General features: G+C 47.7%; 1 protein-coding gene across 2 annotated transcripts in view; it reads right to left on the bottom strand.

The window, feature by feature from the left end:
- Window positions 1-12,765, bottom strand: part of fras1 (Fraser extracellular matrix complex subunit 1) — a 714,708-nt gene that overhangs the window by 170,285 nt on the left and 531,658 nt on the right. For both annotated transcript variants that reach the window (XM_072496214.1, XM_072496215.1), the window contains 3 exons: window positions 8,541-8,677; window positions 3,914-4,076; window positions 276-408 (listed from right to left, as the gene is read on the bottom strand). In XM_072496214.1, the coding sequence (XP_072352315.1) occupies window positions 276-408; window positions 3,914-4,076; window positions 8,541-8,677 (433 nt within the window). The remainder of the gene's footprint in view (window positions 1-275; window positions 409-3,913; window positions 4,077-8,540; window positions 8,678-12,765) is intronic.

Below are 12,765 nucleotides of genomic sequence, written 5' to 3'. Positions count from 1 at the left end.
CTAAATGCCTGTCAGTGCCAGGAACAAGACAACACAGTATTAGTCTTGGTTACTTCATTATATCACTACACTTGACAGTAAAATCTGGGCTTTCTGCCTCTCCCAAGAGATTACATGGCTTCCAGGTGTGCTGGTGAGTGTATGTGTTGTGCGAGACAGGCAGAATGGACCAGTAGATTACTTCTTATTCATCATTTTTCATATGTTCAAAGGAGAAAACATCTATCTTCAGTTCCCTCATTTAAATTTATGGTTACAGAAGGTGAGTGCAATACCTCTTTTCAGATTTTCGATGTAGCCAAACGTGGGTGCAGTGGTTATCTTTATTAACAGATCCTTCTCTGGGGTGTCTGGATCTGTTGCAAGGATACTGTGAGACGACAGCAGTATTCTTCCTCCTTCTTCCACCTGCAACCAAAATAAAAGTATTGTTGTGTTATGTTATTGCTAGTAACATAAGCAGCCACTTGATGTAGGCTCTGCTGAAAGATGCTCCAGACTCGGAGATAAGTTTAACGTATTTATTGAACGATTAACAATGCTCCTAAATGAGTTCGACTCTCTCTAATCTGCCTCTAGTAACTCAGTCTATTCTGCTAACTTTATAAGCTTGCTCTTGACCACGTGCTAGGGCGTGATGTTGCTGTTAATCAACCCTGTCCTACTCTCTAGGTTTCTGCCGGTGGAAGAGGCAGAGCCTGTGTGCCTTGTCCTTTTTATAGGGGTCGTGTAGTGCCCCCTTATGGCAATGCCACCTCTGGGTGTCCTAATTACCCATTGGTTGTATCCTGTTCTAATGACCCATTGATTGCGTGTCTGCATGTCATGACATCTCTGGTGCTCCCTCTAGTGGTTACTTAGTTGTAGTGTATTTACATTAACCCCTTGTGTATATACAGTGATGCATATCACTACAAATATAATTTATGAAATACACCATATGGTGACTGACACTTCATATTATTGTTTCAGTGGGCTAAGTGGTGTCAGTTTTTTCCAGTTCCTTCTCTCTCCATTCATCTTTGCAGGACAGAGAAAAACTGCAGACCTGATCCCAAGCCTTCAGAAAGGCCACTTGGTTGTAGCGGTCATGGGTTGTGCCATTATGACCCAAAGTCTTTGCCATCAAACACTGTGCTTCTCTCCTTAATCCAGCAGTTCCCACCTTACAGAATTCAATATTGGGAATTAACTCTTGTGGGGAATCACAGACCATCCAGAGCTTTCAGACCAATCAAGTAGCTGAACCCCAAAGACACAGATCATAAAACACCCGATGAAGTTATAACGTCACATTGAGCGTTATTTAATTATTTATTTTAAAAACAACAGAGCATACTCATTCCAAGTGAAATTAGTAGTTTCAATATATGTTGCATGTTCTGTAGTTATGGACACTCCTTTGGAATCTAAATAGAGGCTACTTAAATTACACAAACAGTAGTTGGGTTTGATTGGTACTGGCCTATGAACATGAAAAGGTCAGTATGACTGCAAACGTACCCAACCAAGTCAGCCCAAGACCATTTGAAATTGGTTCACATGAAACTAGTGAGCTGTGGATGCCAGTGAGGTGTGGTGCAAAATCTGTATGCTCAAATGGCTGTGGTGGCCTTTGTGACCAAAAACACAGTTGGACTATTTTATAAATACTGTGGCTACAAGAGCAGGTCAGAGGCTAGGAATCCTGCAGTGAGTAACTCATCTCCTGACTTTCTAAAGCCTGTCCACAATCTACAAGGCAGGAGTCAGGAGTGTGATGGAATACTCTCTTCTTAGCTGGATAGTGCAACTCCAACAACACTCAAGAAGCTTGAGATCATTCAGGACAAAGAAGCCCACTTGATTGGCATCCCTTCCACAGACATTCACTCCTGCCACCACCAACACACAGTAGCAACAGTATGCACCATCTACAAGATGCACTGAAGGAACTTACCAAGGCTCCTCAGGCAGCACCTTCCAAACCCACGACCACCACCATCTAGAAGGATAAGAGCAGCAGATACATGGGAATACCACTATCTGGAAGTTTCCCTCCAAGCCATTCAACATCCTGGCTTGGAATATATTGCCGTTCCTTAATCTTTGCTGGGTCAAAATCCTGGGACTCCCTCCCTAACAGCAATGTGGATGAACCTACACCACATGGACAGCTGCGGTTCAAGCAGGCAGGTCATCACCACCTTCTCAAGGGCAATTAGGGATGGGCAATGATGCTGGCCTAGCCAGCAAAGTCCACATCCCTTGAATGAATAAATAAAAAAGTAGGTTGGGTGAGTGGGAGGGCAAAGATAAACCAGAAGGGAAGGATGGGTGTGGGCCAACAGCAAATTACAGTATTCCTGTGCAGCTGGAGCTAACACTTTACTTCTCTTCGCCTCACATTTAGATATAAAAAGTTTACTAATATAGATTTCCAGGATTACAGATTTCCTTTAACGAATGCTAAGTAGACCACTGTACTGTCTGATAAACCAGTTAGTGCTCGTGCAGCACATGTTCCACCAAGTCTTTAACCAATTTCAGAGAAGGCTCTTAAACAGGTGTATGTCCCTATTTCTTTTTAAGAAATATTTTAATTCAAATTTTTACATATTTAACCTTACAGAAAAAAGAAAAACAAAGAACGCATAAATAAACATCTTACAACTACATCACGAATTCAGTAGAAAACACAGTAGAAAACACAAGGTACACCCCCCCCCTCCCCCACCCTTGGGTTGCTGCTGCTGCTGACCACCTCCTAACGCTCCGCTAGAAAGTCTAGGAACGGTTGCCACCGCCTGAAGAACCCTTGCACAGACCCTCTTAAGACAAATTTGACCCCCTCCAACTTAATGAACCCTGCCATGTTGCTGATCCAGGCTTCCACGCTCGGGGCCTCGCATCTTTCCACTGTAGCAGAATCCTCCACCGGGCTACCAGGGACGCAAAGGCCAGAATACCGGCTTCTTTCGCCTCCTGCACTCCCGACTAATCCGATACCCCAAATAGTGCTAACCCGCAGCTCGGCTTAACCCGGGTGTTCACCACCTTAGACACCATCCTCGCAATACCCCTCCAATATCCAACCAGCGCCGGGCACGCCCAGAACATGTGGGTATGATTTGCTGGGCTCCCCGAGCACCTCCCACACCTGTCTTCCACCCCAAAGAACCTGCTCAGCCTCATCCCTGTCATATGCGCTCTAAATTGTATCAGGCTAAGCCTGGCGCAAGAGGAGGAAGAATTAACCCTACCCAGGGCTTCCGCCCACGCACCCTCGTCTATCTCCTCCCCAATCTCCTCCTCCCATTTACCCTTTGGCTCCTCCACCGAGGTCTCCTCCTCCTCCTGCATCTCCTGATAGATCGCCGAGACCCTGCCCTCTCCAACCCACACCCCCGAGAGCACCCTATCCTGGAAGCAGCGGGAACTCCCTCACCTGCCGTCTTACAAACGCCCTTACCTGCATGTACCTGAAGGCATTTCCGGGGGGGTGTATGTCCCTATTAGTACACATGAAGAGCCAAACATTTGTTTATGATGCCCAATTGCCACCTGAGTCAATATGATGCCTTAGGGCACAAAACCCAAACCTGAAAATATTGGCTAAGAGATGAGCAAAATAAACTTCAATTTTGCCCTCAAATCATTAGACAACACTACTTGGATCAAAATGTAGTCCTGTGTCAGCATCACTAAAGTTAAGCTCTGCGCTGAGAGATAAAAGTGAACATTTTCTTCTGTCTTAACAGCTCTTTGAGCTGCACATTGAGTTACATCAGGAAGAAAATTCACTCACTTGTGAAATGTGCATATGAAGTTAACAGGTATGCCAGACCCTATTTTAACTCACTCACAGAGTTAAAATTAGGGTCATTGTTCACGTCTGGTACAGAATCAACGCATCGATGTTCTCTATACTTACAGTGACTTCATCCCTGACGTTAACAAGTGGTGAGTAGTCCCTGGCAGTGGTGATGGTAATGGTAAACATTTGGTTGTCAAGGCGGTTGTTATCAACGTCATAGACAGTAAAATGGAAAATATCAGTGATGGGTTGATCATCGGTGTCAAAGTCTGTAGTGTATCTGTTTAGATAAATAAGTGAGCAAATAGTGAGCATCATCAAAGATATTAGTTTAACAGTTATTAACTACAAATTTCTGGTATATATAATATATATATATTAAAGTAAGAAGTCTTACAACACCAGGTTAAAGTCCAACAGGTTTGTTTCAAACACTAGCTTTCGGAGCACTGCTCCTTCCTCAGGTGCTCCGAAAGCTAGTGTTTGAAACAAACCTGTTGGACTTTAACCTGGTGTTGTAAGACTTCTTACTGCGCTCACCCCAGTCCAACGCCGGCATCTCCACATCATATATATATTACTCAGCATTCTACAGACTTTGCATTGTGACGATGTTTACATCAAGCCTAATGATGGTTCAGATTTAGATTATTAAGAAAGTAAATTTCACTTCAAAGCAGTGACTGATGGTTAATAGTGCCTTGGGATCATCATAATTTTATAGGACAGAAACAGAATCTATCAATAATACCTCTTGGATAGATTCAGGATAAATCCACAGTGGGCTACAGCACTTGTGTCCAAGAATGCAACTGATTTTGGAGAGTAGTCCATGGTGAGTCTGATGGTTGGATGGAACTCCTCTTTAACCTGGGGTTACCCCATCTCTGGATCTGTAAAGATTTAATCACCTGCTAATGCTCGCATTCCAAGCATTGTCTGGCATCTTTGAATCTGTCTATATATATGTTTCTGGAACATACCTCTTCATTCACCTGAGGAAGGAGCAGCGCTCCGAAAGCTAGTGACATCGAAACAAACCTGTTGGACTTTAACCTGGTGTTGTAAAACTTCTTAATGTGCCCTTTATTAATCAATAACCTATCTATCTCTGTCTTAAAGACACTCAGTGATTTGGCCTCCACAACCTTTTGTGGCAAAGAGTTCCACAGATTCACCACCCTCTGGCTGAAGAAATTCCTCCTCATCTCTGTTTTAAAGGATCGTCCCTTTAGTTGGCCCAGACCTCTTGTAAAACCCGGCAAGGTGGGGTGGAATAAAGAGAAAATTGTGGGTGTGATCCAGCAGGGAAGCCCCAAATAATATTAAAACGTATTTAAATTACATCACTGGTGGGGGGCGGGACAATCATAGCACAAGATCATGTCAGTGTGAATCTCTTTTTCGGCTCTGCAAGATTTTGCCATTTTCGCCCGCGGTCTACATCCCACCCCAGGTGGAAGTGAAGAAGGCGCTGGACGAATTGTACATGGCTATAATTAAGCTTTGATCATCGTGGCCGGGGACTTCAACCAGGCCAACCTCAAGAGTGTACTGCCACTGTACCACCAACACATATCCTATCCCACCAGGGGCGCCAACATTCGTGACCACTGCTACACAAAAATCAAGGGCGCCTACCCCCGACCGCACTTCGGAAAATCGGACCATAAGAAGATGCTCCTTCTCCCAAGCAGAAACTTAAGAGGGAGAATCCAGTTAAGAAGGTTGTGCAGTGCTGGTCCGAGGCAACAGAAGGGTGCCTACGTGACTGCTTGGAGGCAGTGGGCTGGTCCATATTTAAGAACTCAGCGATCAACGTAAACGAGTATGCCACGGCCGTCACAGACTTTATCAGCAAATGTGCAGAAGACTGCGTGTCAGAGAAAGTAGTACGTACGTTCCCCAACCGGAAACCGTGGCTTAATCAGGAGATTGACTCCCTACTGAAGGCCAGGTCTGAGACGATCAAGTCAGGCGACCCTGACATATACAGGAAGTCCAGGTACGACCTCCGCAAAGTCATCATGGATGCCAAGAGACAATATCAGACCAAGCTAGAGTCACAGCGTAAGGTGACCATGGAATCTTGTATTTACATTATATATTTTATATTTGCCCTATGTATTTTCTTTTCAGGTACGGAATGATCTGTTTTGAGCTGCTCGCAGAACAAACTTTTCACTGTACCTCGGTACATACGACAATAAACAAATCCAATCAGGGACGCAAAATCCTGGCCATCATGGTTTTGCATATTCAAATCAACCACCCCGTTTTAGCCTCTCACTAATAGTCAACTTCAAATTCTTCCATCCCACAAATGCAAGTTCTGCTTATTGCTACCTTTTAAATGGAGCAGAGGCACAGTGGTTAGCACTGATGCCTCACAGCTCCAGAGATCCGGGTTCAATTCTGGCCTTGTGTGACTGTCTGTGTGGAGTTTGTACGTTCTCTCCGTGTCTCGGTAGGTTTCCCCCGGGTGCTCCAGTTTCCCCCCACAATCCAAAGATGTGCAGGTTAGGTGGATTGGCCATGCCCCTTAGTGTCGAGGGATGTGCAGGACAAGTAGGGTAACGGGGATAGGGCGGGGTAGACAGGAGAGTATAAATGGGCAGAGTGCCCATCCGAAGGGCCGTTGTGGACTTGATGGGCCGAATTGCCACCTTCTGCACTGTAGGGAATCTATAATTCAAGGGATCAAACAGGTGACATTGTCTGTCAAAGATGTTCAGGATTTTAACACATGCCCTTTCTTTGTGTTGGATGCTGATAACATTTCAAAATGTAAATCACCCACACCCACTACAGGGGTTCACTTTTACATTTGGCATGTAAGTAAACATCTGGGGCGTCATTCTCCGACCCGGCAGAATCCCGTGAATCCCGCCCCAGCCGGTTGCCGAAGTCTCTGGCACCGGAGATTCGGCTGGGGCGGGAATCGCGCCGCGCCGGTTGGCGGGCCCCCCCCCGCTCGATTCTCCGGCCCGGATGGGGCGAAGTCCCGCCGATAAATTGCCTGTCCCATCGGCGTAAATTAAAGCACCTCTTTACCGGCGGGACAAGGCGGCGTGGGCGGGTTCCAGGGTCCTGGGGGGGCGCGGGGTGATCTGACCCCGGGGGGTGCCCCCACGGTGGCCTGGCCCGCGATCGGGGCCCACCGATCCGCGGGCGGGCCTGTGCCGTGGGGGCACTCTTTCCCTTCCGCCTCCGCCGCGGTCTCCACCACGGCGGAGGCGGAAGAGACTCCCTCCACTGCGCATGCGCGGGAAACGTTCAGCGACTGCTGACGCTCTCGCGCATGCGCCGCCCGACATGTCATTTCCGCGCCAGCTGGCGGGGCAACAAAGGCCGTTTCCGCCAGCTGGCGGGGCGGAAATTCCTCCGGCGTCGGCCTAGCCCCTCAATGTTGGGGCTCGGCCCCCAAAGATGCGGAGCATTCCGCTCCTTTGAGGCGGCGCGGTGCCCGTCTGATTGGCGCCGTTTGGGGCGCCAGTCGGCGGACATCGCGCCGTTTGGGGAGAATTTTGCCCCTGTTTTGGAGAGATTTTTTGTGACGTTAAAAGTCGACTTAAATTTGATATTAGTGCCAGTGTGAAAGCCACACACATTTTGCACATGTGACATTCTGAAGTGTGACTTCACTTGAGTTTTAGAAGTAGATGTTGGACAATGTCTTGTGTTTAAAATTTCATTTGCCACTAATTTTGCATCTGTTTTATCATGATGCACCAACGTATAATGGGGGCAATTTTGACTGAGTGAGTGGATAGAAAAGTACAGGTTTGCGACACGTTACAAACTCTACTCAATTTCCATATGCAGCCTTCCCTGTTCCACCCCCTTGCTCGGATTTTTTTGATCCCACCTGAAAAGTGAAAATGACCCTTAATGATTAAAATGATGTGGAGATACCGGCGTTGGACTGGAGTGAGCACAGTAAGAAGTCTTCCAACACCAGGTTAAAGTCCAACAGGTTTGTTTCGAATCACTAGCTTTCGGAGCACAGCTCCTTCCTTCCTTATTCACCTGAGGAAGGAGCTGTGCTCCAAAAGCTAGTGATTCGAACCAAACCTGTTGGATTTTAACCTGGTGATGTAAGATTTCTTACAATGATTAAAATGTCATTGCACAGATGGTGCCAATGCAACTGCAGATTTGAATTTGTGTTCAACAGCAGTGAAATTTGTTGTTGCACAAGATTTCTTTGTACAAATAGAAAATTAGCATCATTAGAGCTACTGGACCATGGAAGCAAATGCTTGGGCATTCTTGTTATTTAGTCCAGTCTTCTTGATGACTTGAAGCCTCTAACTGATTGAATAAAAGGAAGTAGCATCTATTATGCTAATTGATAATAAAATGCATCTATTTTTATTGTAACAGTGGCATTACTCATTTCTTATCCAACAATCTGAATTCAGAGTCAAGTGTGTGTTTTTTCAAAATGTGTTCTATAAATTCTCACCAGGGTAACCTATCACATCAAGTATCACGATGGGAGGAGGCTCTATCAACAATTCTGTAATAAGGTTGCCTCTTTAACTGACTAACTTGGACGCTGGACTACGAATATACATATACATCTAACATCATTCATCAGATTGGATTTTAAGTTAAAGTCAATCAGAAAAGTACTAAAAATTATAATTTGGCGGAAACACAAAGGTCTTCTTTTGCACAAACAAATGTAACCAGTATGTTGTTTATGTCCTGTAAAGTACATTATGTTCAACTAGTTTACCTAATTCTTTGGTTATCAATATCTTCCATCGTAAAAGTTGAAAATTCCAACAGCTCCTCAGCACCGTTAGTGAGAATACCATACATGGGCAGAGATATCAACTGAATCCGGATCTTACTGTCGGGAGAATTATTATCCTAGAGAAGAAAAGGTAAATGTTCAGCTACTTGGTTTCTTTTTAAAATGTTTTATCATTTTCCATTACTCAATTGTGAAAAGGTTAATATTTCTGGGAAACCCAAGAATGTTAATGCAACAACTACTGCATAAAACTTTCAGCTTACTGTAGCCACCTAAAATGGCTGATTCCCTATTAATTTGGCCAAAACCCGATTTAAAATGGCTAACCGAAAAGGCTGATGGGAAAAGCAGGCAACAGGACACAAACGGACAGCTGCAGACAGAATAGCGTATTCGGCTCTGGGGAAGTCGGCCCAGATCGATACTCAAGACTATTAGCAGCACATCAACCCAGACATCTGCAGTTTAATCGGCTATCCCCGGGAACAATTGCAACATATTAGCAATTGAATGCCGGGCCAGACCTGTCGGCGCCTGCAGTGGCCGAAACAAAGACAGGTGAACGACCACCCCCCGATCGAGGAATCGCCCCGTTATTGGATATATCGAACCCAGTGATTGGGAACAAGTCCAATCACTTGGGACTCAGGGTCAAGGGCCGCCCCGAGAGGCGGGAAGCCCCGGGACCCTATAAAGTGAGGGGCCAAGTTCAGATCACTCTCTCTCTCCCTTCTTCGCCTGCTCGCGACGTTCGCAAGAACATCGACCAGAAAGCTTAAGTTTGACTCCAGCGATTGCTACCCGATAGAGACTCCTAGCCATCGACCCGTATCAGCCTTTTGAATCCCGCGGGCCAGATCCGATCCGATAAGCCATTCATTTCCCTGAACTGGTGGGCCCTTCCTAAAGTTAAGTATTGGCCAGTAGTGGTAGGTTTCCATATAGAGAGTAGCATTATTGTGTAAGCATTACTTGTTGTATATAATAAATGACCGTTGATTTCAATCTTACTAAGCGGTGTGCTGACTTATTAATCATAACTCGAGCTTGAATCACGTGGCGGTATCAGAAAGATACCTGGCGACTCGTGAGCAAAGGTGACATAATGAGAGCTAATAAAACTAAGGCTAAGAAGAGCAACATTACAAGTGGGAAAATGCTTTAACGTATGTGTAATATTATCCGATAGAGGGCTCATGTAGAAATGTGTTAAAAGTGTGGATGTGGATTAACACCTGTCATTTTCTCACACAGTGAGTGAGCTTGGCCTGATTATCTGTTTGAGAGAATGGACAAGATTATTTTGCTCTTGGTGAATAGAAAGGAAATCTAAGCAAATGTCTGTCTGGACACTTCCAATGAGCATATTTGTTAGGATGAAGCTACAGAGCTAGGTGGGGAAGCATAGGGTAGTTTGCCCAAAAGGGAAGCATTTAAGAAATAGCATTAAAGAATATTAGTAAGGGCATTTCTGGTGAATCACAGCTTTAATTAGGTGAATAAATGAACTGGGGCGTCATTCTCCGACGCCCCGCCGGGTTGGAGAATCGCCGGGGGCTGCCGTGAATCCCGCCCCCGCCGGTTGCCGAAGTCTCCGGTACCGGATATTCGGCGGGGGCAGGAATCGGGCGCGCCGGTTGGCGGGCCCCCCCGCTGGATTCTCTGGCCCGGATGGGCCAAAGTCCCACCGATAAATTGCCTGTCCCGCCGGCGTGGATTAAACCACCTTTTGAACGGCGGGACAAGGCGGCGTGAGCAGGCTCCGGGGTCCTGGGGGGGGGCGCGGGGAGATCTGGCCCCGGGGGGTGCCCCCCCGGTGGCCTGGCCCGCGATCAGGGCCCACCTATCCGCGGGCGGGCCTGTGCCGTGGGGGCACTCTTTCCCTTCCGCCTCCGCCACGGTCTCCACCATGGCGGAGGCGGAAGAGACCCTCTCCACTGCGCATGCGCGGGAAACTGTCAGCGGCCGCTGACGCTCCCGCGCATGCGCCGCCCGGGGATGTCATTTCCGCGCCAGCTGGCGGGGCAACAAAGGCCGTTTCCGCCAGCTGGCGGGGTGGAAATTCCTCCGGCGCTGGCCTAGCCCCTCAATGTTGGGGCTCGGCCCCCAAAGATGCGAAGCATTCCACACCTTTGGGGCGGCGCGATGCCCGTCTGATTGGCGCCGTTTTGGGTGCCAGTCGGCGGACATCGCGCCGTTTGGGGAGAATTTCGCCCCTGATCTCCAAAATGGACCCTGGGAGTGATTGCAAGGTAGGAATCTAACTGAGGGTTTTAGGTGATGTGTTCTTTCCCAGAATTGTGCATTTACCAAAGGGCTTTTTTTCAGAAAGTAGAAGAATGAAAATCAAAAATTGAATAAATGAAACGTAATAGAAAAAGCCAAATAGCGGACTTCTGGTGACTGCGGGCGGGAGGCAGCCGCACAATGGAGGGCTCCCGTTCTGGAACGGCATTTTCGGGGCTTTAAGCCCGGTCCCAGGGTCCACGGAGGCGGCAAAAGCAGGGAGAAGGCACAGTGAAGGCACAGTAAAGGAAAAACTCGAGGGTGAGCAAGAAAGCGGCCGTAAAAAAAACAGCTGAAGGTCCATCGGGGAGTGGAAAGGTCACCACGGGGTCACCAAGGAAAATGGAGGCTGGAGCACCAGGGGAGGCCGCATTGCTTGTGGCTGAAGAAATAACTATGGTGATGGCTGTGGAATTCGAAAGGCAGTTTACAAAATACATGGAGACAATGAGGAAGGAGATGAGGGAGGTTTTGAGTGTGCTGGTGGAGGAGGCGATTTCCCCGGTGACGACAGCGGTGGCGAGCGTAGTGGCAGAGGTGCAGGAGCAAGGGGAGGCGCTGAAGGAAGTGGAGGAGACATTATTGCAGCACGGTGATCAACTTACCTCGATGGGGAAGGAGATGTGGAACGTGATGGAGATTAACAAGGATCTGCGAGGAAAAATGAAAGACCTGGAAAACAGATCTAGGCGACAGAATTTGAGGATTGTGGGGCTGCCCGAAGGAGTTGAAGGACCGAGGCCGACTGCGTATTTTGCCGCGATGCTGTCAAAACTATTGGGGGAGGGGGAGGATCCCTCCCAGTATGAACTGGATAAGGCTCATCGGTTGTGGAGGCCTGTACCAAAGGCAAGTGAGCCACCAAGGGTAGTGACTCTGTGCTTCCGTAGGTACAGTCCTGTGCTGGGCCAAGCAGAAGCGGGTGGTGCAGTGGGCTGGAGCTGGTATATGTGAATACCAGGACTTTACGGTGGAGCTGGCGAGTAGGCGGGCTGCCTTTAACTGGGTGATGAGGACACTGTACGTTAGCAGGGTGCAGTGGGGCATTGTATATCCAGCGAAGCTGAGGGTGACTTACAAGCTCAGGACTTTTATTTTGGAATGGCGGAAGCAGGAGGAGTTTGCGAAGGCAGAATTGAGAAATGGTCTTGTACCGATGTAACCTCATGGCAGTATTTTCTTCTTTTTTGTTTCACTGCGTGCGAGTGTCGGGGCTAAAGGAGCCAATGTTGTATATATTTGGACAAGGGAAGTGATGAGACTTTCACTCGAAATGAGGGCTCTTTGGGGTGTAGGTGGATATGCGGGGTTTGTGTGCTAAAAGGGGATTTCTGGGCTTTCCTAGGGCCGGGCAAGGGAGAAAGGGACCCGGGCGGGGGCCACCACGCTGGCCGGTTTAAGCCGGCCAGTGAACGGGAGTGAGGTGGGGGGAGGGGCTGCGGCCATCGGAGCCTGGCAGAACAGGGTCCGAGTGGTCTAGCCGGGGTGGAAAGTTGGGGGGAAGGAACCGAGGTTGGGGGGAGGAGTTTTACAAGAGGCAGTGAACGGGAGGAGTTGGAGAGGGGGGGGGGGGGCTGTTTACAACTCTTGGGTATCATGAACGGTACTCTTTCAGAGGTTGGATGGCGTTGAGTGAGGGGGGGGGGGGGGGGGGGAGAGAGTGGACTCTACAGGTTAATGGTGACCATGGGTGGCCCCGGACTCCTTTTTCTTTTTCTCCTTTGTTTTTTGTTTCCACCGTGGGAGGGTTTGGTTTATTGGATGCATATATTGACCGGTGGGCCGTTGTTTGGGTTGTTGGGAGGATGGGATCGTTGTTATTGTTAAGGGGATTGATTTTGTATTTGTTACCGTTTACTGTTTGTGGGTGGGGTGTAAATTTTGAATGAAAATGGAGAATAAAAACATTTTTTAAAAA

This window comes from Scyliorhinus torazame, chromosome 3 (genome assembly GCF_047496885.1).
Source record: "Scyliorhinus torazame isolate Kashiwa2021f chromosome 3, sScyTor2.1, whole genome shotgun sequence".
NCBI lineage: Eukaryota > Metazoa > Chordata > Chondrichthyes > Carcharhiniformes > Scyliorhinidae > Scyliorhinus > Scyliorhinus torazame.
Note: the sequence above shows the minus strand (reverse complement) of the source record. Positions and strands in the feature narration are given on the sequence as shown.